The 25,207-nt window shown below is 52.5% G+C and overlaps 2 protein-coding genes across 3 annotated transcripts; one reads left to right on the plus strand and one right to left on the minus strand.

Moving 5' to 3' along the window:
* Nucleotides 1-3,593: 3,593 nt before the first annotated feature.
* Nucleotides 3,594-11,963, plus strand: GRN (granulin precursor). 2 transcript variants are annotated; one of them, XM_007482433.2, is made up of 13 exons: nucleotides 3,594-3,770; nucleotides 7,360-7,498; nucleotides 7,784-7,918; nucleotides 8,037-8,121; nucleotides 8,742-8,854; nucleotides 8,934-9,075; nucleotides 9,196-9,305; nucleotides 9,567-9,693; nucleotides 10,137-10,234; nucleotides 10,357-10,584; nucleotides 10,747-10,971; nucleotides 11,087-11,317; nucleotides 11,397-11,963. In XM_007482433.2, the coding sequence occupies exons 2-13, from the start codon at nucleotides 7,367-7,369 to the stop codon at nucleotides 11,514-11,516; spliced, it is 1,746 nt and encodes a 581-aa protein (XP_007482495.2). In that variant the 5' UTR covers nucleotides 3,594-3,770; nucleotides 7,360-7,366; the 3' UTR covers nucleotides 11,517-11,963. The 2 variants fall into 2 exon arrangements, with proteins under 2 accessions (XP_007482495.2, XP_001374870.3); XM_001374833.4 differs by having other exon boundaries at nucleotides 3,621-3,770; nucleotides 8,745-8,854.
* A 163-nt stretch (nucleotides 11,964-12,126) lies between these two features.
* Nucleotides 12,127-24,067, minus strand: FAM171A2 (family with sequence similarity 171 member A2). Its single transcript, XM_056816944.1, has 8 exons — nucleotides 23,797-24,067; nucleotides 19,238-19,465; nucleotides 18,740-18,832; nucleotides 17,470-17,628; nucleotides 16,812-16,988; nucleotides 16,564-16,683; nucleotides 14,960-15,092; nucleotides 12,127-14,485 (listed from the first exon to the last, which is right to left on the minus strand). The coding sequence occupies exons 1-8, from the start codon at nucleotides 23,903-23,905 to the stop codon at nucleotides 13,024-13,026; spliced, it is 2,481 nt and encodes an 826-aa protein (XP_056672922.1). The 5' UTR covers nucleotides 23,906-24,067; the 3' UTR covers nucleotides 12,127-13,023.
* Between the last annotated feature and the right edge of the window lie 1,140 nt (nucleotides 24,068-25,207).

Below are 25,207 nucleotides of genomic sequence, written 5' to 3' on the forward strand. Positions count from 1 at the left end.
AACAATACAGCAGTCACAGAAGGCCTTTTGGAGGAAGCAGAACAAAATGTATAGGCCTTCTGGGTGTGTGTATTGGAGGGTGGAGGGGGAAAAAGATGAAGAGGCAAAGGAAGAGGAGGAGGAGCTAGCACAAAGATTTACAATTAGGAAGAGACCAAAATTTGCCTAAAGCTAGCTATGTTGAGTAGTAGAGATAAGGTTTAGATACAGAGATTGAGATCTCACTGTGAAAGGCCTTGAATGATAAACCAAACTGTGATGTCAAACTCAAATAGTAACAGATTTCCTATGGACCACATAGTGATTTAGAAAACAACAAAATAACATTATTTGGGTTATTTATTTAAAAAACCCTTGCTTCTTAGAATTGAGTATTGTTCCAAGGCAGAAGAGTGGTAAGAGCCAGGCAATTGTGACTTGCCCAAGGTCACACTGTAGTTAGGAAGTATCAGAGCTCCAATTTGAACCCAGGTCCTTCCAGCTCCAGGCCTGCCTGCCTACCTACCTACCCCTTGTGTTAATTTAAAAAAACTATTTTGTTAAACATTTCCCGTTTATATTTTAATTTAGTTCAGGCTTTAAGTTTGGCACATAAGAGCCTTTATCCAAAAGGCCCTATGGAGGGAGGCTGGATCTAGGTAGTTCCTTGATAAAGCCATTGTTTTAAGAAGGTTAACCTAGGGCACGGTGCCAGGCTAGTAGATGGTCACTGTCAACTTAACCACCTAGCTTCTAGACATATGTCAAGTACCATATAACAAAGTTAGTTATTATTAATCAATTCAGGTGTTTTTCAGTATTGTCCAACTCTATCTGACCCCATCTGGAGTTTTCTTGGTAAAGATACTAGAGTAGTTTGCCATTTCCTTCTTCAGCCTATTTTACAGATAAGGAAACTAAGGCCAAAAGGGTTCAGTGCCTTGCCCAGGTTCATCAGCTAATAATCATCTGAGGCCAGATTGGAATTCCAGACAGCTAATCTTCCTGACTCCAGGCATTCTGAACACTAAAGTGCCCAAAGCCCAACTTATATGCGGTCCTTTAAGACATCCAATAGATGTAATTAGCACTTCCCCATAAACTGGGGGTACAGATTTCTATAACTAAATACAATATTCTTAAGAAGCTTGGGCTCTAGGGCCAGTTAGGTGGTTCAACCAGGCCTGGGTTCAATTTTGACTTTAAATAATTCCTAGCTATGTGACCCTGGGCCTTGAAACTGATACCTAATATCAATGCTAAGAAGATAAAGAGTTTTGTTTTTTTTTTAAACACTTACCTTCTGTCTTGGAGTCAATACTGTGCATTGGCTCCAAGGCAGAAGAGTGGTAAGGGCTAGGCAATGGGGGTCAAGTGACTTGCCCAGGGTCACACAGCTGAGAAGTGTCTGAGGCCAGATTTGAACCCAGGACCTCCCGTCTCTAGGCCTGACTCTCCATCCACTGAGCTACCCAGCTGCCCCCGATAAAGAGTTTTTTTAAAAAAAAGAAGAGTGGGCTCCAATTTAGAGACAATGCCACAGACAGAATACTGATGAGGGTAACAGCTGTGGAGGTGCAAGGCTCTAAGGTCTATCCATTTCATACTAGCTCCTCCAGAGGTTCTCTGCTGAATTTGCCATCTGTGTCAAGGCAGGTGGCTCTGCTTGTTTCTCACAGGGCACAGTATCTCCAGGAGGCAGCTTGGCCAGATTCCACCAGTTTCCTCCTTCCAGTGTAGGGCCTCACAGCCCTTTTTGGCTTAGGGCACTACTATGATTTTGTGTGTTTGTTTCTAGAAAGAATAGGGACCTTTAACCCAACACTAGCAGAAACCTCCTGAGCAGCTCCTTTGGGACCTCCCAGGAAAGAGAAGGCAGAGGTTGGGCTTTTTATCCCAAATTGATTCTCCAAGTGTCTGTCAGGCCGGGTATATCCTCCTGGGACAGTAGCTTTCATTCCAAGCTATATGGCAGATGGAGATGGGAGTGGATATGGGAGAAATAAGAGGAATTCTCTTTCACTCCTACTTTCCTCTCAGTGATTCCCTCCAGTCTGACTCTTAGATCTTGAACACCTTAAACTGCTATAAACTATATCCACAGAGGATAGAGCACTACACTTGGAGAGAACACTTGAGTTCAAATCCTGTCTCAAACATTAGCCATGTGATCTCCCATTTGCCTTAGTTTCCTCATCTGTAAAATGTGGATCACTCACTTCCTAAAGTTGTTGTGAGGTTCAAAGGAGATAATAATTAGAAAGTGCTTACTTAGCACAGTGCCTGGCACAGAGTAAGTAGTATATATAATGTTAGTTATTCTTTTTATTTTAAAGGTGGTTTGTGATGGTAGGGTGAATCTCTACTTTCTGTCAGTGGGGAGCTACCCTAATGAAACAAGGGCTTGGAACTAACTGCCTCAATTGCTGAGGAACTTAATACATGAATAACTTATGATTATGTAACAGCTAGCATTTATATGGCCCTCTAAGGTTTGCAAAGTAGTTTACAAAAATAGGGGCAACTAGGTGACACAGTGGGTGGAGTCAAGAAGTCCTAGGTTCAAATATGACCTCAGCATTTTCTAGCTGTGTGACCCTGGACAAGTCACCTAGCCCCAATTGACTAGCCTTGTCTTTCTGACCTAGAGTTGTTACTAAGAGAAAGTAAAGGTTTAAAAAAAAACAAATAATACCTGTTTTTTTTTTTTACTTTCACAACAACCCTGGGAGCTAGGCACTCCCTCTGCTCTGCAACAGATTCCCAGGTGTGAGTTCATTGTGTTTTGCCCTAGTCACCACAGAAGTCATGAGAATAAGACCCATTTCCTCCATTTTACAGATGAGGAAACTAAGGCAAGCTGAGATTGTGACATTTTCAGGGATCACACAGCTAATAAGTGTGAGGTTGGGTTGGACTCAACTCTTGACTCTAGGGGATGAAGGGCAGGGGAAGAGAGCTTCCCTCTCCTCCCTCCTCTAGCCACAAGGAAATCTATGAATTGTCATTGTTCCTGGGTTCAGATCCAGATTGCTGTTTAGTAGCTATGTGTACACAAGAAAGGTACTTAATCTCTCTTGGTCTCAGTTTCTTCACTCTGTAAAATGGGGGTAGGCTTAAACTAAAAAGGTCTTGTTTTCTGGCCCCACGCTCAAGGGGCCAGCCTAAGTCTATTTATTGGTTATCTGGGGGTCAAGTTGGCTGGCTCAGTGGATTGAGAGTCAAGCCTGGAGATGGGGAGGTCCTGGGTTAAAATATGGTCTCAGATACTTCCTAGTTGTGTGACCCTGGGTAAACCACCTAATCCCAATTGCCTAGCCCTTCCTGCCTTGGAACTAATACTTAGTATGGATACTAAGACAGAAGGTAAGAGTTTTTTTTTAAAAAGGGAACTACTTGGGGGTAGGGAGTCAGAGATGTGATGCGACAAGTCCAAGGTCAGGCAATGTCCGAGTCCGGGTCCCAAGGTCTTTCTCCCCTCCCTTTAGTCACGGTTTCCTCTCCTCCCCCAACGCGTGGAGCTCCAGGGAGTTCAGAGACCACGTGACCGGCATCACATGACGCTCTCGTAATTGGGGGTGGGATGGGGGTGGAGGTGAGGGGTGGGAGGGAGTCTGGTTTCTGCCGCCCCTCGGAGGTGGTGGTGGAGGAACAGCCAGTGACAACAGGGTAATCCCGAGCACTCAGCCAATGGGAATTTGCTTGGGCGGAGCCTCCAGATCTGTCTGGGGTCCGGCCTGAGTGCTTCGGCCCCGTAGTTTGTGGCCCGGGGCAGTGAAGGGTTCGTGCAGGTAAGCGGGTCGGTCCTGCAGTCCCCGGCCTCCTGCGTCTTTCGAGGAGGTGGGAGACCCCGGACTGCGAGGTTCTGCTTGGGACGGGGGGCTGGGGTGGTGGGGGAGGGGGAGCTGGTGGGCTCTATGCCTGGAGAGTAGGAAGGGGGGTTTATTGAAGGGTTCAGTCCCGTATGGATGGGCTGCTAGTCAGTGATGACCCCAGGGATTCCCGTCGCTGGAAAAGGGGATCTTGCCCGGCCCCGAGACCCTTTTGAAGTTAAGTCCTGTCTCCTCCCATCTCCTCTTAAAGTGGGCATCGTGACATCCTCGGGGGTCCTGTAACCCCAGCCGGCCTGACTCTCGCTCCCCTGGGCTTTTCTTGGCCTGGATTTACCGGGGCAAAATCCCCAGAAACCAGGAAGAAGGCGATAGGGAACGTACTCCCTCCAGCAACCCCCTTCATCCCTAGGGAAGGGGTGAGGAGATGGGCACAGGGTTTGCAGTCAAGCCTTTGGCAGCTTGGCCCAGCCACAGACCTGGGGGACACCCTTACCCCAAACCCCTTTAGCTCCCTGCAGTATTCTTCAGAAGTGGGACAAGAATAAAAGCCCTTTGGGAGGATGGGTCAGGGTTCAGCAGCTCTCTAATGACTTTTGCATTCCTTTGTCTCACCCTCCTGGCTTCTCTGCCATTTTCCAGCCTTGGGTGCAGGTTGCAAAAACAGGAAAAGAAAGGAGGAAGAGGTTAAGAATTGAGTCATTAAAAATGTGATTTCCTCTCTTCGTTCTGTACAACACAACACAACTCCTTAGGACGGATTCCTTTTTACGAACTCAAGTTGTATTTCTCCTGAGTTTTCTTAGAAGGAGGAGCTGGAGCATAGGCTTGTCTAGGGCAGGGCTTCAAGACCTGAGAGGAACAGTTTACCCAAGTTCTCTCCTTGGGAAACGAAGAGACATTGGTCTCTTCTCAGGAAAAATAATTCTGTAGAGACTGAGAATCCTAGAGTCCTGGGTGTCTGCCCATCCCATGACCAAACATTGAGAGAGGCTGCAGGTGAAGTAGGGGCAACACCGAGCTAATGGGGGGGGGGGGACAGGAAATAAAATGGGGAGGGGATCCTGGAGGAGGGAGGTGTTACGATATTCTGGAGAAAAGGAAGGGATGGAGATGAGGAAATGAATCTGATCCTCGTGACTTTGTGGCAACCAGTGCAGATGGGATACCTGGGAGTTTATCACAGAGCAGAGTTTGAGTATTCTGGTGGTTTACCACTACTGTAATGCTTCACTTCTCTAAATCAGGTTCTGGGGGCTTAATCTCTCCTTGTCTTTAGTCCCTCCCCCTCCTTCCATCCCAACTGGGGGATACCTGCTTTTCAAGGATTTGGTCTTTACTTTAATAGGCAGTGGAGTGCGTGTGCAGATGGAAGTGTCAAAGACCTATCTTGAAGCCTTTCCTCCCCTCCCCACACACCCTAATCTGTGGGTTTTTTTGTTTTGTTTTGTTTTTGGTCAGGAAATGATGATGACACTTTCTCCTTCCTTTGCTATTAGTCTTAGTGATCCTGATTTTTTTCCTTCCTATTCCTTCCTCTCTCCGTCATTTATTTTTGTTTAAACCCTTACCTTCTGGTTTAGAATAGATATTAAGTATTGGTTCCAAGGCAGAAGTTTGGTATGGGCTAGGCAATGGGGGTTAAGTGACTTGCCCAGGGTCACATAGCTAGGAAGTATCTGAGGCCAGGTTTGAATCCAGGTCTTCCTGATTCCAGGCCTGGCATTCTATCATGTGTGCTTTCCATCAATTATTGATGGAGGGAGTAGAGCAGGTAAACTAGGCAAGGAAGGGACAAAGAGTTAAAACAGAAACATATCCCAGGACCCAAGAACCAGGCCTCTCTCCAATATTTATCTTGGAAATTTGTTTAGTCTTTATTTGTCAATCTTGTCTGACTCTTCTCTTGACTTCTTTCTGGTTGTTTTTCCACTTCCTTCTTCAGATCATTTTACAATTCAGGAAACTTAAGGCAAACAGGGTGAAGTGACTTGTCCAGGGTTACACACCTATTAAGTTTCTGGGGCCAGATTTGAACTTAGATCTTCCTGACTTCAGGCCTGGCAGTCTATCTACTTTTTGTCACCTAGCTGCCCATCGTCTTGGAAATATATTCCCCAATCCTTCCCAGCCTCTTGTCTGGGTAATGAGAGGAGTGAGAATGATGGAAAGCCATTTCTCCCCCAGAAGCTTGTTACTAAAGAGCTGGACAAAAGAACCCATATAAGTTTCCTGCCCCTCTCAGTCCTTCCATTGGAGAAGTTAATATGGCCTCCAGACCCTTCTTCCCACTCCATCCCTACTCCATTGACATGATTAGTTCTTTCCCTCTTTTCCTGAGCCTGAAGGAGGAGGTGCTCTAACAAGTCTAAGCCTGTCAGTGTCTCCACCACTAACATGAGACTCAGTTCCCTCTGCTAGATAGGGAACTAGTGTGGAGGAGGTGCAGGAGAGACTCAGAAGTGGCTATGACAGGCCAGATGTGGCTGCATTTCACTGTCTGGGATTAGGGGACCACAGGCCTTGGAGAAGAGAGATTGTGGATTGGAATAGGGGCAGTTGAGGAAGAGGGGGACACAAGAAAACTGTCTTGAATTGGGTTGAATATGGATTAGGGGCATATGCTCTTCCCTACCTCTTGGTTTAGGCCCCTCTGTTTAGGATTGGAGGGAAGGGATTGAATAGAATGTGCTTGGTGGAGAGAGAAGAACCTGGACTCATGGGCTCTTTCTACTTCCCTTTTTGAAATTTTTTCCACCCACATTGTTTCCTGTATAATGGTGTGAGCTCCGCCTCTCCCATCTAGTAGAGCTTTGAAGCAAGTTTAAGCTCAAAGACTAGTTCTAAGGTATGAGGTCAGTGGTGGGGAACCATTCCCTTCTGGGCTTTCTTATCTAGTGCCATCTCCCTATTCATTCCTAGAGGTTAGCTATAGCTGCCTGAGCCAGGTAGTAAGTTTGAACACCAGCTTTGCCACTTCATACCTATGTGACCGTGGAAAACATTGCTGAGACTTAGTTTCCACATCTGTAAAATGAAGGGATTGAACTAGATGACCCCTGAGGTCACTTCCAACTCTGGATCAGTGCCAGTATCCCCTCTTCACATTGACACAAGTGACTATATATAGAAGCTGGATTTCCTCTCTCACTAGCCCCCCCCATTAGGTTTAGGGGCAGCTAGGTGGAGCAGTGAATAGAGTGCCAGGCCTGGAGTCAGGAAGAGTTCAGATTTGACCTCAGATATTTCTAGCTGTGTGACCCTGGGCAAGTCACTGAACCCTGTTTGCCTCAGTTTTTCTCATCTGTAAAATGAGCTAGAGAAGGAAATAGTAAACAACTCCAGTACCCTTGCCAAGAAAAGCCTAAAAGAGGTCACAAAGAATTGGAAACAACTGAAACATGACTGAATCACAACAAAACCCTACTGTGTCCAGTGTCCAGCCTGAGACTCCAACAGTCGTGGATGTCAGCATAAGGTTGAGCTATTGTGGGTGCTCAGGAAGAATAGAGAACCCACGGTTCAATTAAACTTTGGATTGGGCTGACAGGTAGAAGATGTGGAAGCTGGTAATCTGGCTGTCCCTGGTGACAGGGCTGGTGTTTGGAACTCGATGCCCGGATGGACAGATGTGTCCTAAGACCTGCTGCAAAAATCTAGAAAGAACTGGCTACCGTTGCTGTGATTCAGTGAGTATCCACCCTGGTACCCAGGAAGATGATGCTAAGCCCTTCTAACCTTGGCTACTCCCCAGAGTCCAGAGCTATTTAGCCAGATTTTCACTGGTGCCCATAGTACCCACAAGCTCAGATTACTGGGCTGAGCTGCTTTTCCTTGCCCAGGTAAACTTAGGCACTCCCCTTGGCTCCCTGGGCAAAGGGGGACTGAGAAGGAAGATAGAAAGCCCTCTGTAGAGGAAGGAACTGAATCCCCATCCTTACCTGGTTCTTTTCCATCTCATTGTCTGTCCCTAGGATTCGCAGCCATCCATACCTATAGCAGAGAATGTACACTTGGGCATTCTGTGCCATGGTGATTCTCATTGCCCTGTTGGCTTCTCCTGCCTCTTCACCCCTTTGGGAAACTACAGCTGCTGCCCCTATCCAGAGGTAAGGGCAGAGGGCAGGGGTGGCAGAGAGGGCCTAGAGGAAGGGGTCTGGTCAGTTCTCTCCTATTGTTGCCTCCTGCCAATGAATTCTTCTTTGTCTACCCCCTTCCCTACTCCAGGCTGTGGCATGTGGTAATGGGCACCACTGCTGTCCTCGTGGATTCCACTGCAGCCCTGATGGGCATTCCTGCTTTAAGGCAGAAGGTACAGAATTAGTTGGGTCTCTGGTGGAGAGGGAGGGGCAGGGGCCTTGAAGGCTGAGGAAAGAATTTATCAGAGGAGGTAGTAAGCTACAGAGGAAAGAATGCTAGATTTGGTACCTGAGGAGCTGAGTTTGAATCCTGCCTTTGCCACTTGCTACCTGTGTAGGGCTCAGTTTCCACATCTGTTAATTCAGTAAGTGGGGCTCAAATGCTTCTAAGGAACACTGAGTAGATGGACTCAGATGCCTAAAGGTACCCTTTCATCTCTAAAATCATGAACCAAGGAGGAAGTACCTCTTTTCCCCGGAGTAGAAGAGTAGACATCTAGTAATTTGGGGCCAGGAAAGGGGCCAGGTGTCTGGGCTTCAGGATCTCCATAGGCTAGAAATAGGCACCAGGGAGAGCAATTTGGCATTAGCCTGGCATATACCTGCATTAGCCACCTGGGCCCTTGGGGAGGCAAGCCTGGCACCAAGAGTGAGTTTTTATGGGTGTGACCATAATAATAAGTCTGACGACCTTTATACCAGTCTGTCTACTCCAGTTTTGGCTAGGTGGAAAGAAAAGATGTTTGGGGATAGACTGATCAGGTCAGGGAAGGATCCTGGTTTGTTGTTTCAGTAGGTACCAGGCTTGGTGCTGTGAAATGCCCAGACAGCGAGTTCGAGTGTCCCGATGAATCTACCTGCTGCATGATGCAAGATGGCTCCTGGGGCTGTTGCCCCATGCCCAAGGTACCCATCCTGGAGGGCAGGTGGGAGGGAGTAGGGTTTGAGTGAGATTTGTAGATGATTTAAATCAACTCTTCCCCAGGCTTCTTGCTGTGAAGACAAAGTTCACTGCTGCCCCCAAGGCAGTGTCTGTGACCTGGCTCATTCCCGCTGCCTCACATCTGGTGGCACCTACCCATTGGCACAAAAAAACCCTGCTAAAAAGATTCAGCAAGAAAAGGATGGTGAGGAACCTGGGGAAGGGGAAGAGAGACCTAAGGGGCATCTCATCCTAAGAACCTGTCTTCAGCAAAGGCCCCATCAGGGGCCTCTTTCAGTGACCCGGGGCCTCTCTCTCCTTGCAGTGACCGTGACCACCAACAGGCTTTGCCCAGACGGCCGTTCCCAGTGCTCTGATGGCACCACCTGCTGCCAGCTGCCCAGTGGATCTTATGGCTGCTGCCCATTGCCAAATGTGAGGGAGGGAGGGGACCCTGGGGATTTCCCCCTGCCTTCACTCCCACGCTGGTACTCATCCAGACCACCAGGCCTCAGTCAGCTCTTAAAGGCTTGGACCTTCCTGTAGGCACCAGGGCATCAGAGCCTGCAGGCTGGGGACTCTGACACATTCTGCTCTCTAGTGGTGAACTTGGGCAATGACAACTGGCAGATGATCTCAGGGGTTCTGCTCTCCCCTCAGCCAGGTGCTTTTAGATAGTCTTCCCTCCTTTCCTAGGCCATCTGTTGCCCTGACCACATGCATTGCTGCCCCCAAAACACTGTGTGTGACTTGGAGAAGAGTGAATGCCTCTCCAAAAACGGGAGCGCCTCTGGCCTTTTTGTCAAGCTGCCTGCAAAAACAGGTACCTGGAGAAGGGAGGACAGGGAGCAGACCAGACTGGACAACTCAGACTCATTGGGCCTCTTCTTTGCCCCTGGAGGGCTAGAAGTTGCCACCTTCAGAGCCTTCTTGTTTAGAAATACAGTATTCTGTAGTCCTCCCCCTACACACGGTTTCTGATTGTCACCTGTCCCTCTCTCTCCCTCTCCCTCTTTCCCTTTTTCTCTCTCTTTCCCTCTCTCTCTCCCCCTTCCTCTTTCCCTCTCTCTTTCTCCCCCTTCCTTTTCTCTTTTCTCTCTCTCCCTCTTTCCCTCTCCCTATTTCCCTCTCTCCCCCTCCTTATTTCCTTCTCTCTCTCCCCTCCTTATTTCCCTCTCTCTCTCCCACTCTGTCTCTGTCTCTCCTCCTCTCTTCCCCCCTCCCTTTCCCTCTCCCTCTCCTCTTCTCTTCTCTCCTCTCCCCCAGTGCAGGAGGTAAAATGTGATGGAGAAATGAGCTGCCCAGATGGCAACACCTGCTGTCTCCTGCCGTCTGGAAGATGGGGATGTTGCCCATTTCCTGAGGTACCTGGGAGAAGTAAAGGGAATGGGGAAGTTGGGAGGAAAATTCTCCAACTGGCCTAGTCCCCCGTCCCTTGCAGCTCTGGGAGTCACCCTAGGGTCAAAGGTCATTCCTCTGCACTCAGGCCACATGTTGTGAGGACCACATACACTGCTGCCCCCATGGCTACACCTGTGACACAAAGGCAGGCATATGTAAACAGGGAGTCTACAATGAACCGTGGCTGAAGAACATGATGACTTCCCTCGCTGCTGTGGGCAATGTTCCCTGTGACAACACCACCAGTTGCCCCTCTGAGACCACCTGCTGCGTCCTGGAGTCAGGGGCGTGGGGCTGCTGTCCTGCCCCACAGGTACAGCGGGCCTGGGGCTGGGGGAGGGAAGGGGGAGGGAGGAGAACTTCCGTCTCCCAGCATCGAGAGAAAGGCAGGAAGAAAACATGATGACAGTCCCCAAAAAGTCAGGAATGGGCCACCAGGAATGCCAGACACCCAGAGTGCTCGCCCCCACACTAGGCGGTGTGCTGTCCTGACCACAAGCACTGCTGCCCTCACGGCTTCGTCTGTAGCCCAGATGGGTGCAAGTCTGACCAGAAAGCTGTGCCCTGGCTGGAGAAGATCGCAGCGCATCCAAGACCGTTTTCCGCCTCTGTGGATTGTGACCAGCACACCAGGTGCCCAGATGGACAGACCTGCTGTCCTAGCCTTCGAGGGGGTTGGGCCTGCTGCCAGCTGCCCCACGTAAGCCTGGGGTCTGGTGGTGGAGGGGGGCAAATTCCCTTTCTTTAGGTGCAAGGTAGCTTCCAGGGACTATTCTCTCTGGATGTGAGGAGCAACAAGGACCCTCTTCCTCCAGGCTGTCTGCTGTGAGGATCGTGAACACTGCTGCCCATCAGGCTACACCTGCAATGTGAAGGCCCGGTCCTGTGAAAAGCAAGGCTCAGCAAAGCCCCCCACCTCCTCTGTACCCCTCAAGGAGGGGGTAGTCAAAGGAGACATTCAGTGTGATGGCAAGCACTTTTGCCACAGCCACCAGACGTGCTGCCTGGCCAGAGGGGGGCGCTGGGCGTGCTGCCCATTGGATAAGGTTTGTGCCCTTCCATCTTCCCCTCTTGCTCCCGGGTGAGGTTGCTTCCTGCCTCTGATGGGTCTTCTTTCTCCTTCAGGGTGTGTGCTGTGCAGATGGCCAGCACTGCTGCCCCAACGGCTTCCACTGCCGGGCCAAGGGCACCAAGTGTCTTCGAAGGAAAAATCTTCGCTGGGATGTCCTCTGGGAGCTGCTTTGAGATGGCTCGCAGCTGAGGGCTTGCCAGTCTCCTCCAGGTCCTCCATGCCAGCCTTTAGGACACAGCTGGTGGAATAGATTTCTCAGGTCTCCTTGGTTGGGGTTTCCCCCACACTGGGTCATCTTCTCAACTCCTTCCTCCCCAGATTCCACATCATTATGGTCATTAAACTCCCTGGGAGGAACACTAGCCCATGCTTTCTCCCCAGGCACCTCCCTCTCCCCCTCAGATTGCAGCCTTGGCCCCCAGGAGACTGGAAGGGGGCAGCTCAGGAGCAAGAAGGAAGCTCTAACAGTAGGATTTTCCATGGCCATTCATCATCTCAGTCTGGGATGAGGTTCCCCTGACTGGTAGCGCTCCGTTTGTCCCACTGCTCTTTCTTCCTGTGCCCAAGGGGGATGTTTGAGCAGAGATGAAATGACAATAAAATTTATACAGTTTGTTAAAGTGCTTGTCTGCTGCTGGGGTGGGCCTGGGGGAAGAAAGCCACCGAAGACAGAATTTTCCCTTTCCAAGGGCCCCCTAGACTTGTTTTATTTGGCTCCTGCCATCTAGGCCATCTCCCTCAGTCCCTCCCTCTCTTCCCCAGAAAGAAAAATGCCAGCCTCAGTCAGTGTCAATGATTTTTATGTATTGTCTCTCAAGCCAGCCCTTTGGTTCCCATCATGTCTCCCAATGCAGCCTGCCTGTGGCACCCCTGGCAATGGCCTAGACCAGGTTGTTCTAGAGGACATGGTGCCAACTTTACAGGCTGGTGAACAAGCAGCACACATGCCATCCCCTCCCTCCCTCCCACTTTCCCCCACTCCTGGCCCAGGGATCCTGTCCTCCCCAGAGCTCCCCCTTCCCTCCCCTGGCTCTGCCCAGTCTCCCTACCCCCATCTTCCCCACAATAGAGCTTTCTATATACAGGGTATTTATACAAATGATGGGAGTCACTCCCTTCCCCCCAGCCTCCAAAAGGGTTTTTTTTTTAGGGTTTGGGGCCAGGCAGTCCCTTTCATGTACCTTGAAAAGTCCTGGCCCCCCTCTTGCTCTTTCCAGAATAGGGCACTGGGGCTGCCAGGGAGAAAAGGCACTTGGGGGAGGGGGGTAACTGCCAGCGTGGCATGGTCATGTTGGGAGGTCAGGGACAAACCCTTCCCACCCACCTTTGCCCCCTCCCCACAGCTTCCCTCTTTCCCCAGCATCCACCCTCCCCCTCCACATTGTGGCATCCTCTTGGCACCTCCAAGAGCCACCACGGGGCAAGGAAAACAGAGAGGTCCCAATTTACACAGGCCTAGCCCCTGGCCTCCCTCCCAACCCAGATACAACATAGCCCTAAGTGACTGGGCTGCACCAGACACCTCTTCAAGGTTGGCACTGCCTGCTGGGGCAACTGGATACCACCTGTCCCTGGTACTGATGCTCTGGAAAGGGTGTGCATTTGAGGAGGGCCTGAATCTTGGGCACCCCCAATGTCACCCCAGTGCCAACCCTAGGGGAGGGATGGGAATGGAGGGGATTACTTAACATTAAACACCATCAGTGGCCTCTCCTCCCTCCGCTGCCAGGGGCTTTTCTTGTCCCCGGCCTCATCGCCCACCTCCACGCCCAGCTCGTCCTCAGGGCTGGTGAGGGAGTCCCGACGCAGCTCACTGGCACTGCTGCGGGAGCTGTCTCCCCGGCTGCGCCCCCGGCCCCTGGGCACGGTGGCTGCCCGGCCCTCTGGTGCCACCGCCTCGTCCAGCAGCGGAGTCAGGGAGTTGTCCTCTGGGGAGCAGAGGCCCGTACGGCTCTCGCTGCTGCTGGGCTCCGTGTCCTCGCTCAGGGCCAGGCGTGGTGGGGCTGGCGGGGGTGCCGGGGCGGGGGCCGAGACCCGCTCTTCCCCCCGGGCGGCTGGGGGCCGTCGCCGGGGCAGAGGCCTGGTCTCATGCACATCCACGCCCGAGTCCAGACTGGCATCGGTGCTTCGCCCGCCGCTGCCCCCGCCTGCCTGCAGGTCGATGTAGGAGTGGCGCACTTGGGAGTTGGAGCGTCCATCCAAAGACACAAACCACGCGCGTGGATGGGGCTTCACCCCCAACTCCAGCAGCTTCTTCTCAGTGAGGGCCTGCAGCTCTCCATTCAGCTGGGCCATGGTAGACTCATTGAAGAGGACGGGGATGGTTACAGAGCCACTGACTGGGGTGGAGCGGGCACCTGCCCAGCTCTCGCCACCTTCGCCGCCCGCCCCTGGGTGGCCTTGCAGGAGCTGGCGCTGGGGGTCAGCTTGGGGAAAGGGCCGGGCAGGGCCTTGAGCGGCACCTTCGGATGGGGCTGACTCATCTCCTGACCCCGTGCCAGATTCCCCCAGCCGCACGTAGTGGGCAGGAATGACCAGGGTAGGCATGACGTTTCGGTAGACGCTGTCCTTCAGGTGGTCGATGGATCCACAGAAAATCAGCTGGCCAGCCTGGCTGAGGGAGGGCGGGCGGGATAGCTGGTCCACAGACTGCGAGAGCAAGAAGTCGGGGGCCTTGCCCTCTGGGTTGGCCTTGTGCCCTAAGAAGTGGTCAAAGGGGGAGGGCAGTGGCGGTGGGGATGGAGGATCATGGATATAGGTAGCTCCTCCCGGGGCTCCCCGTCGGTACTCTTCCAGGCTGGGCTCCAGTCCCCCAGGCCCCTCCACTGAGCGAGCCCCCTTAAGGCCCGCACCCTCGGTTCCTCGGACACAAGGAGGCTCTGCCGATGCCCGGCCAGCTGGACGAGGCTTGGCACGGAAGAAGTCATCTCGGGAGCTGGCCAGGTCCCGGGAGCTGGAGAAGGCAGAATGCAGAGCCCCGGGGGGCGGTGCCTCGGGGTCCCCTGTGGAAGGAGGCTCCAGAGACCCTCCGCAGATGAGGTGCAGCTGAGACATGGAAGTGGCCTGGTCCTTTTTGTTGCTTTCCAGGGGCCCAGAGAGAGGCAGCTTGTGCAGCTGCTGCCGGGGTTTCAGGCATCGCCTCCTGTGGATAAGGGGGACAGGGCACAGCATGAGGAAGTGGGGAGGATCTGGCCTGGGGGTCCAGGAAGAGAACACTGTTCGGACCTGGCTTGGGGATATAGAAAAGGAGGCAAAAAAGGAGATGGCGGACTTCCCAGCACCTTTGCCAAGAAAACCCCATGGACAGTCCTGGGGAGTTGGACCTGGCTGAATGACCAAAGCTCAGCCAAGAGGAGGGGAGGGGGAGGAGGGGAGCCCATTGGGGGAATGGAGTTGAGGGCCTGGGCATGACCGAAGGATGATATCCAGGGTCAGGAGAAGAGGTTGGGGTGTCGAATAGGAAGCGCTAGGAGGCACGAGGTGTCTGGAAGGGAGAGGTGCAGGGCCGGGTGCGTGGAGTGGCACAGGGCTGCTGGGAACTGGGAAATCCCAAAGAGGAGCTGTGTTGAGAGGGAAGGGCTGTCGGGGGAGGGGGAGGGGGCCGAAGGCCTCTGACCTGCAGTAGTAGATGAGAAGGCAGAGCAGACTCAGCACCAGCAGGGCGAGGGCCCCAAGGATGGTGAGCAGGAAGATGGTGTGGTAGGTGCTGATGTCTTTAATGCCGGACGTGACAGTCACCAGCCCTGTGCCTGGAGAGAAGGAAGGAGGGCTGGCAAGGGGCCTAGGGAGGACCTGCTGCTGGTCTCCTTGCCCTGCCATCCCCGGCTTTTCCTAGTGGAGCTGCTTATTCCTGGGGACCCACGAAGGGCCCTCTGCTGTTCCTCATACACAGATTTAGCCACATCATTCTGCTTCGTGGGCCAGCTAGCTGCTATCATCCCAATTTCCAGCCTTCCCTCATCACTGCCCTTCCTATACTTTATATTCCAGCCAAACTGCATGACCCAACATCCCTGCACAATTCCTTTTTTTTTTTAACTCCTAGAATCAATACTGTGTATGGATTCTAAGACAGAAGAGCAGTAAGGGCTAGGTAATGGGGGTTAAGTGACTTGCCCAGGGTCATACAGCTAGGAGGCCGTATTTGAACCCTGGACCTCCATCTCCAGGCCTGGTGCCTGAACCACCTAGCTGCCCCAAGCATCCCCCACCCCCTTTTTAAAACCCTTACCTTCTATCTTAGAATTGATACCAAGTACTGGTTCTAAGGCAGAAGAGTGGTAAGGGCTAGGCAATGGGGACTTGCTCAGGGTCACACAACTAGGAAGTGTCAGATGCCAGATTTGAACCCAGGACCTTCCATCTCAATCTACTGAGCCACCCAGTGGCCCACTACATCTACTCTTTTACCCACACCATTCCCGCTGTCTATAATGCTCTCCTTGATTTTTCTCTAATAACCCGCAGTTCTCCTCATTTTTTAAACCTTTAAGCACTACATTGCTATCTCCTCTCAAGAGTCTTCTTTCTCATCCCTCCCCGACGTCCCCAAATAAAAAACAGCCATCTCTGCCCCCTTGCGTCTCTCCAATGGCTTGGCTTCCACCTATCACAATTATATCTATGCATCCGTGTTATCCCCCATTAGATTGCCAGCTCTAGGAGAGCAGAGATTGGGTCTTATCTAAACTCACCTAGTCTAGCACACTGCTCTGCGCATGGTAGGCATGAGGAAAATGTCTCCTTTTTAGTGTGGGAGTGCAAAGACGCTGACTTTTATTTCAACATCTGTCTTAGAACTGATACTGAGTATTGAGTATGTAAGGCAGAAGAGCAGTAAGGGCTAGGATTTGGGGTTAAGTGACTTGTCCAGGGTCACAGAGCCTGGAAGTATCTGAAGCCAGATTGGAACCCAGACCCTCCCATATCCATGCCATGGCTCTATCCACTGCCACCTCTACTTCTTTGAAGTTGTGTGACCCTGAGCAAGTGCCTTAACTTTTTTTTCAGAGTTGAAAAAGGCTGTAAGGGGCAGAGATAAGAGGTAGGTGGCAAGGTATCTGAAGGGTAGAATGCGTAAAACAAGCCTTCAATCTATGATCCTACCATTCCTTCATCTCCCTTTCACCCAAGCCCCCCAGCCTCTCCTAGAGAGGCCATACTAGCCCCAATCCAGAAGTAGGGGAGGCCATCTTCCTCATCTCCCCACTGGCTCCTCACCAGAAGAAGCAGGGGAGGCCAGGGCAGCAGCCCAGTAGCCCAGCTGAGGGGAGACGAAAGTCCAGTAGAGTTGCCGTCCCTCCTTTCTAATCAGTCCTGTCCCATTTCGTACCCAAAGTCCTGGTGGCAGAAAGTGAGACAACGCAATCAGGGGAATTACTGATAATCTTCCTAGCCAAAAACACTCCTCTTCTCACGCCACTCCCTTCCTCCTCCCATCCAGCAATGCCCCACAGCCCAGGACTTACCACTCTTGGGGTCGAATCTCCAGGCAGGGATGCTATTGGTACTAAGGGCTCGAGGCCCCGGAGGGAGGGGCAGCGAGAAGTGCACAGGCCCTGATAATGGCACCTCTGTTCCATTGCCAGTCAGTAGGTGGACGCTTACTGCAGCCAAGGGTGCTAGCTCCAGCCAGGAACTGTTGGCTGCAGAGGGATGAAGATATGGGGGGTGGGAAATGTGGCCAAGCCACACATCCCCCCATTTCTCTCATAGACTCCCTCTTTCCCTTATCCTCATCCCTCATCCTCATCTCCATCTTTCATCCCATCCCCATTCCTCATCCCCATCCTCATCCTACATCCTATCCCCATCCCTTATCCCATCCCCTATCTCTATCTCCATTCCTGTCTCTCATCCCATCCCCTATTTCTATCCCCATCCTCATCCCTCATCCCATCCCATCCTTCATCCCATCCCTATCCCCTATCTCTATTCCCATCCCTCTCCCTCAGCCCATCCCCATCCCTTATCCTCATTCCCTATCCCCATCCCTCATCCCCAATCTCTATTCCCCATCCTCATCTCTCATCCCATCCTTCATCCAATCCCCACCCCCATCCCCATTCTCTATCTCCATTCCCATCCCTCACCTCCATGCCTCATACCATCCTGGACCTGCCTTACCTGAACTATTGCCCTCAGTGCCCAAGAAGGCAGGGAAGGCCCTCATCTCCTGCTCTGTGTTAGCAGGGGTAAGTGAAGCCCAGAGTTGGCTATAGGTAGAGCTTCGGGGCAGACGAGCTGCCCGGCGTTGGAACTGTACCCAGGGCTGAGAGCGGGCACCTGGGACAGGGCAGAGAGAGGGATGAGGTAGGAATTGAGCAAAAAGACAATCACTATCAATATACATGAGTATAATACAGTATATAAAAGTTCTAATCCTGTCTTTGCTATTAGTTGTGTGATGCTTAGGCTGCTAGGAAGTACTTAGGGTCAGGAAGGCATGAGTTCAAATTCTGTTTCAGCCACTCACCAGCTATGTGGACCTGGGCAAGTCACTTAACCTCTAATCAGCCTCAGTTTCCCCAATGCTGAGCCCATTAAAAGGTGACTTCTTATATCCCCAGCACTTAGCATAATATCTATCACATAGGAAGAACTTAAAAAATTCTGACTGACTTGAGGTCAAGAAGACCCAGAATTTAAGGGACAGAGTTGGGGGTGGGATGCAGAGAAAGAGTTTATTCTAGGCATAGGGAGTTGTCTTAGCAAAAGGAGAGATAGGGACAGGGAGGGGTTCAGTGGACTGAGAGCCAGGCCTGGAGACAGGATATCTGGAGTTCAAATCTGACATTAGACCCTTCCCAGCTGTCACTTCACCCTCATTGTCCAGCCCTTACCACTTTTTTGCCTTGGATCCAATATATGGTATTGATTCTAAAACAGAAGGTGAGGGTTGAAAGAAAGAAAGAGAGAGAGAAAGGAAGAAGGAAAGAAAGGAAGAAAAAGAAAGGAAGAAAGAAAGGGAAGGAGAAAGAAAGAAAAATAAAGGAAGAAAGAAAGGAAGAAAGGAAGAAAGGAAGAAAGGAAGAAAGAAAGGAAGAAAGGAAGAAAGGAAGAAAGAAAGAAAGAAAGAAAGAAAGAAAGAAAGAAAGAAAGAAAGAAAGAAAGAAAGAAAGAAAGAAAGAAAGAAAGAAAGAAAGAAAGAAAGAAAGAAAGAAAGAAAGAAAGAAAGAAAGAAAGAAAGAAAGAAAGAAAGAAAGAAAGAAAGAAAGAAAGAAAGAAAGGAAGGAAGGAAGGAAGGAAGGAAGGAAGAAAGGAAGAAGGAAAGAAGGAAAGAAGTGATGTGAGGGAGGTTCTGACTTGGTGAGGGGGGAACCACAGAAGAAGGTAAGGAAAGAGATCTTCCTTGCCATTTAGAAGGCTTTGGTTGTGTGCTCCAGTGGCACCTTACCTGGGGAGCCCAGCAGAATGTGCACAAGGTCCTCATAGAGAATGAGGGTGGCAGGGCGCTCAGGAAGCAGGTAGAGGCTGACGGAGGCATACACTGTGGGCAGGTGAGGGCCTCATCAGTTCCCGTGAGGTGCCTCTCCAAGGCCGCATCCCCCCAATTCCCCACCCACCGCCTTTCCTTAAGCTTTTCTTCCTCCTGACCAGTTCCGGAGGGCACCAGACAAATATATTTGCATCCTCCCTTCCACGCTGGCCTCCCCCTAGTTGGAGGCACTTCCCAAAGGAGGGGAAGGTCCAAGGGAGCCCTCCCCCTTCCTCCCACAGCTTTGTCTTAAGCCCTCTGGGCTCCCCCACCCCACCAGTCCCAGCCTGGGTGGCAGCTGCTTTAACAACAGGGGCCCCTCGTGTCTATTTTGGGCAGGGGCCGAGGGTCAGCTGGTCAGGGAGGAGTGGGGAAATAAGGCTGCCTTCCAGCCCCACCCAACACCCCCACACTCACGGGGCAGCTTGTCCACACGCCAGGGCACCGAGTTGGTAAGGAAGCCAGGCCGGGCAGCAGTGACCAGCACCCAGGTGCCTAGGCGGTAGCTGAGAGGCAGGGTCGCCACCCCCTCTGCGTCTGTGGTGCCTGTGGCCAGCAGGGTCTGATTCCCAAACACATCTACGGAGGCCCGGGCTAGGGGAGCGAGCTCCCCGCTGACATACACCTGCACCTTGATGAGTACCTCTGTGGGAGAGACAGGAGTCAGGGCCAAGGGGACCAAAGAGGAGGCCTGGAGGCCGGCCGGGTCAAGAGACAGGGAGAAGGATGGGACGGTAGGAGGAAAGGGAGAGGAAAGCTGGGAATCTGGGGGGGGGGAGGTAGGAGGGACACAGCGTCTGGAAAGACGGGAAAGGAGGGGATGATGGGAAGGGGATGACAGTCTGAGGGCTATTTGGAGAGAAGGGATCTGGCCAACAGAGAGATGGCACGAGTACAGAGCGGTGAGAGCGGGAAAGGCCTGGGAGGCTGGGGTGTGGGAAAGCAGGGCTGGAGAGGCCTGCAGAAAAGTGAACGACTCCAGAGGAATGGGGGATCCGGGGTGAGAAAGACCAAAAGGAGGGATTTCAGAGACTCTTCAGATGGGATTTGTAGTCCATGAGTCTGAGCCATCCGACCAGGCCCCGAGTCACAAAGCCCACAATTCCACTCTCCAGAGAATCTTCCATTGGGGTCCCCTACGTTGTCTCCAGCACCGGGGTTTCCTTCTGCTTCCCCCAGGAACCCCCATGGGAATCCTTCCATTTCCAGACGTGTCTCCTGGCACTTCCTAACCCAAGGCTTGTCCTTCTCTGGGAGCCAGCCAGCATCACCCACCCCCAGCCAAGCTGGCGTTGCCACGGCAATGCCCTCATTCCTCCTGGGAGGGCTCTGTGGAGGAGCTGGGGCCCCGGGGAGAGGGGAAGGGGGGTTGAGAGACTGTTACCAAAGCACAGGGGAGGGATCCCCGGGGTCCTGCCCGCTCCAGCCGGACGCCCCCTGGACACACACATACGCAGCGCCTCTCCTTGGGAGCTCCTCAAAGTTCGGCACTTACCCACCATTCCTATTTGGCCATGCACCGAAAATGTCCGAGTCAGAGCAGGGCCAGAGCATGGGGCCAGGACGAGGCATTCTTAAGGGAACCAGAGAGCAGGGTGGGAGCGGGGCTGCCTAGACTGTTTCAAATTGAGGGGCCTGGCTAACCCAAGCTGGTCCCTCTTAGGGGGACTCTGATATACCTGTGTGACCTTGGGCAAGTTCTCAACCTCTCTGGGCCTTAGTTTCCTCATCTGTAAAAGAGAAGTGAGACTGATGGCCTCTTGGGACCATTGGGGTTCTGACACTGGGATCTTTGAACTCGAGCTGTTAACATTTTGATAACTGTATTTTTAACATAATTGATTTCCTTTGCAAGCCTATATATTTTATTTTATGCATTGAAAAACATTATTCTGGGAAGGAGTCCACGGGCTTCACTAGACTGCCAGTGGGGTCCATGACGCAGAAAAGGTTAAGAATTTCTGCTCCACAGCTATGATTCTATAAGCCTATGCTTGGCATTAATGGGGGCGGGCACTGGAGCCTGGGGATGAGAGCCACCCTCAATGTCAGAAGCAACCAGAGTGGCTGACGATATTTGGCATCTAGCTCCTGGGCATATGAAGCTATGCCTGCCCCTGGCATCCTATCCCAGCTGCTGGTCTTCTTCCAAGCCTCCAAGCCGGTGACTATCCTATTCCTAATCATAGAGGTCTATAGAGGCCAATCCTCTCCCTCTCTTGGAATTCTCACCTAGCTCCCCCCGGCAAAAGCCACTCTGAACCCCTTACTTTGATAGTTCCCAGAGGTGACAGGGCCCCTCCGACTCAGGAAGAATTCAGAGAAGCTTTCAGTGGGGTTGGGCCTGGCTGAGAACAACTGGACCCAACAGCTGGGAGATTGGGGGGGGAGAAGGGACACTTGGGGGTCTGGAATGTAGCCACTTTAGGCAATGTCCCAAGCTCCAAGGCCCCAGGGCCAGGGCCTCCAAGGCTTTCCCAAAAAGGCAGTATTTGGAAGGAACAGACCAGAAATAGGGGTAATAGGAGTAAAGGGGCAAGGGATGGGGAGAGAGAGGAGGGAGAGAGAGAGACAGACAGACAGAGACAGAGAGACAGAAAGAGAGGGAGAGGGAAGAAAGGAGGAAAGAAGAGAGAGATACAAAGAGAGAGAGAGAGGAAGGGAGGGAGACAGAGTGAGAGGGAGAAAGGGAGGAAGAAAGAGAGAGAGATAGAGAGAGAGGGAAGGAAAGAGAGGGAGAGGGAAGGAGCAAGGAAGGAAGAGAGAGAGAAAGGGAGACAGACAGACAGAAAGAGAGACAGAAAGAGATGGAGAGGGAAGAAGGGAGGAAAGAAGAGAGAGACACAAAGAGAGAGAGAGGAAGGGAGGGAGAGAGGGAGGAAGGAAGAGAGACAGACAGAGAGAAGGAAAGAGAGGGAGAGGGAAGGAGGAAGGAAGTGGGAGAGAGAGACAGAGAGACCAAAACAGAGACAAACAGACAGACAGACAGCGACAGACAGACAGAGAGAGATGAATTAATGATCTACCAAGATCCAAAGTGATAACTAAAGGAAATATCCTAGCCCTCATCCCAGAGCCTTGGGGCAGGCCCAAGTTCCAGTCTCAGCTCCCAGCCATTCCCTATCCCTGTCCTGCTATATTTAGACCTGATTAACTAAGAATCCTGTGCACCACAGAGACTTTTCCTTTGGGGGACCAGTGAGGAAGGGGCTATATTTCAGAGGTAGAAGATATCACTACTTGAGGCAGAAAAGTAATGTGCCAGTTTGGGGGATATTTGGGAGATGATGTCCCCCCCCCACCCCCGGCCTCTTTAAGGAGACAGCCCTAAGCTCTCAGCCTCCCTGTGACTCAGGCATCCCTGGTTTCCCATGCTGGAAGGTACTTCACTCAGCCTCCCCTGGAACCTGGGACCCCTAACACCCCCACCCCAATACTTAACTTTGTTTCATTTTCACCCACTCCCAGGGGCTCAACCCTGCGCCTCTTTTCAGGAGGAAATCCTGTCCCCCTTTCCCAGCCAGACTCCCCCTCCCCCTTGCTTTTCCTGCTGAGCTCCTGGGGGAGGGAGGGGAAATACTGTGCTCAGAACAGCAAGTCAACCTTCCCCCTCCACCCACCCCAAGCCCCAGAGGGACAGGAGGTGGGAGGGGAATTCAGGGAGCCAGCACACTGATGGGGGAAGGAGGTGAATTCCACCCCAGCAGCAGAGACTCCCCCTTTTGGGGGGAGGGTGAGCAGAGGGGCAGCAGCTGACAGGGAAGAGGTGTGTGTGTATGTATGTGTGTGAGGAGGAGGATTAAACACATCCGGCAGGGGCTGGAGCCTCTAGGAGCCAGGGATGGGCAGGGATCGAATCATGGGGACCCAGTGTCAGGGGCTCTTGTGAGGAAGCTTGGCAGGAAGTCTGTTTCTTTCCCCCAAACCCTCCACTCCTTGCAAGAACCCAGGAGATGGAAGGGAGAAGGGAGGAGAAAGCTAGCTTCTATAGTCTCCTCACAAACCCTCCAGCCAAGTTAGGACAGCAGTGTCTCTTCCAAAGTAATAGGGGCACTGAGGCACAGAGGAAGGCAAGGTCTAGTCTGAGGGAAGCTGGGACTCCGGCCCCAGCCTCTCACACCTCCTATTCTCACTGGCTTGCACTGAAGACCTTTGGTTTCCAAGGCAGACCGACGTGATGGGTCCCACACCCCACCGTGCCCAGAGTTCCCAAGGAATGGAGGAACCTGGGTCCCTCCTGTTCCGGTCCTCTACCTTCAACACAAACCTGCTCCCTCCTCCTCAATACTGATTTGAGATTGTACACCTCCTATACGGGTTCCTGAATCAAGGTAGGATGTGGTCTTGGAGCCACATCCAGAAGGAAGTGGGGATCATTGGGGTTACACAGTATCTAACAGAGGGGCTGATGGCAGGGCCCACAGGGAACCAGTGACCCAACCTCTAGCAGTGGGGTTATTGTCAGAACCGGGGGTGGCGTGGGGGGTGGAGAGGGATTGGGGACCAATGAGGAGACTCCATATTTAGCAGAGGAGTGGGTGTCAGGCCCCAGGGGGACAGAGGGGAGACCATCGGGGGTCTCTTCATCTAGTACTAAGATGGGTGTCTCAGGCAGACAATGGCTTTGGCAGTGTCTGCCTGGGTGGGCCAAATGGGGAAGAAACCCATGGCGGAGGGGGCTTCGGGGAGCCCCTGCCCTCCGCATTGTGTCTCTTTCCCGACACCCCGGCCCCGCCCCTGCTCCCCATGGCCCCTCCAGCACAGGATCCACGCCCCCCAATGGAGCGAGGAAATCAGCCTGGCCCCTTCTCCCCCCAGCCCCAGTAGCTTTCTGGGCGTCGTTGGGGGAGGGGGTCAGGGTGGGATTTGGGGCTGCGGGAGAATGGAGGAAGACAGGATAGGGCTTTCTGCGAGGAAGATGGGGGCCTGGAGGGTCTGGGCTTCCCCGCCCCCGCCCCAGGGGCCCCTGTACTCACCCTGTGGGTTGGGGGGCTCCGGAGGGGACTTGCCCCGGGCCCGGGAAGCGTCTCCGAGGAGCAGCGGCAGCAGCAGCAGCAGGAGAAGACGGCCGCTCCGCGGCGGCATCCTGGCAGCCCCGGCAGCTAGCGGCCCTTCCCATCCGCCCGCTGCCCACTACCCGCCGCCCGCTGCCCGCTGCCCCTGGCGTTGCCGGCCCCCCGCGCACAGGCACAGGCACAGGCCCGGGCCACCGCCCGCCCCTCCCTCCTCCTCCTCCTCTTCCTCCTCCTCCTCCTCCTCCGGCAGACAGCCCGCAGCCCCCGCCCCGCGCAGCCCCGCTCAAGCAGCTCCCCACGATTGTCTCAGCCCGCCCGCCGGCCCCCCCTGCAGGCCGCGCCCGGCAGTGCCGCCCCCTCCCCTTCTCTCCTCTCCTTTCCCCTCTCCTCCTCCTCACGCCCCCCATCCATTGGGTCCCATCACCCCGAACACCCAGTCTCCTTAGTTCAGTATCCTTCCTGCCTGGTGCCCAGTAGCAGCTCCCATCCTCGCAGGTGGAAGGACCTTTTCAGGTCAAGTTCAATCTCATACTCATTTATACTCCGCAAGATCCCTGACCAGTGCTGGCCCGACCCTTGAGGGAACTTCCTGTGGTAGGCAAAGGGTTCAGTACTTCGGGAGGCAGCCCTTGCATTCATTCCTTCCTTCCTTCCTTCATTCATTCACTCATTCATTCATTTGTTCCAAGGATAATTTTTAAGCCACCTTATGCCAAAATCTGTCTCATTTTAACTTCCTCCTCATTCAACTCCCTCATTCTCATCCAGAGAAACAGAATAAGACTCTTCTTCACATATTTGAAGTCATGGTTCTTTCCTTTCCCCTTCCCTCGGGGCCTCCTCTCTCCCTCTGTCTCTCCCCTGGCCCCCCTCTCTCTCCCTTTCTCCCTTCTTCCCTCCCTCTCTCCCCCTCTCTCTCCCTCTCTTTCTCTCTTCCTCCCTCTTTTCTTCTCCCTCGCTCTTCTCTTTCTCCCCCCTCTCTATAATATATACATATATAATAGATAGATAGATGACTGTCTCTCCTCTCTATTTCTCTCCACCTCTGTGTCTATCTGTTTGTCTTTGTTTCCCAAGTCATGAGAAATCTGAGACCCAAGGGAGGTTAAGTGACAATAGCTGGCATAATAATTATATTTTCCCAGAATTATGTGGCATTCATATATCACTTTAAGCTTTGCAAAACTCCTTACAAATATTATCTCATTTAATCCTCACCACAGTCCTGGGAGAGTTGCTATTACTATCCCCATTTTACAGATGAGGAAACAGGTTGATGGGTTAAATGACCCACCCAAGTTCACACAGCTAGTGCGTGTTGGAGATGGGATTTGTACTCAATTCTTTCTGATCACAAGCCCAGCAACCTGTT

Source organism: Monodelphis domestica, chromosome 2 (genome assembly GCF_027887165.1).
Source record: "Monodelphis domestica isolate mMonDom1 chromosome 2, mMonDom1.pri, whole genome shotgun sequence".
Taxonomy (NCBI): Eukaryota; Metazoa; Chordata; class Mammalia; order Didelphimorphia; family Didelphidae; genus Monodelphis; species Monodelphis domestica.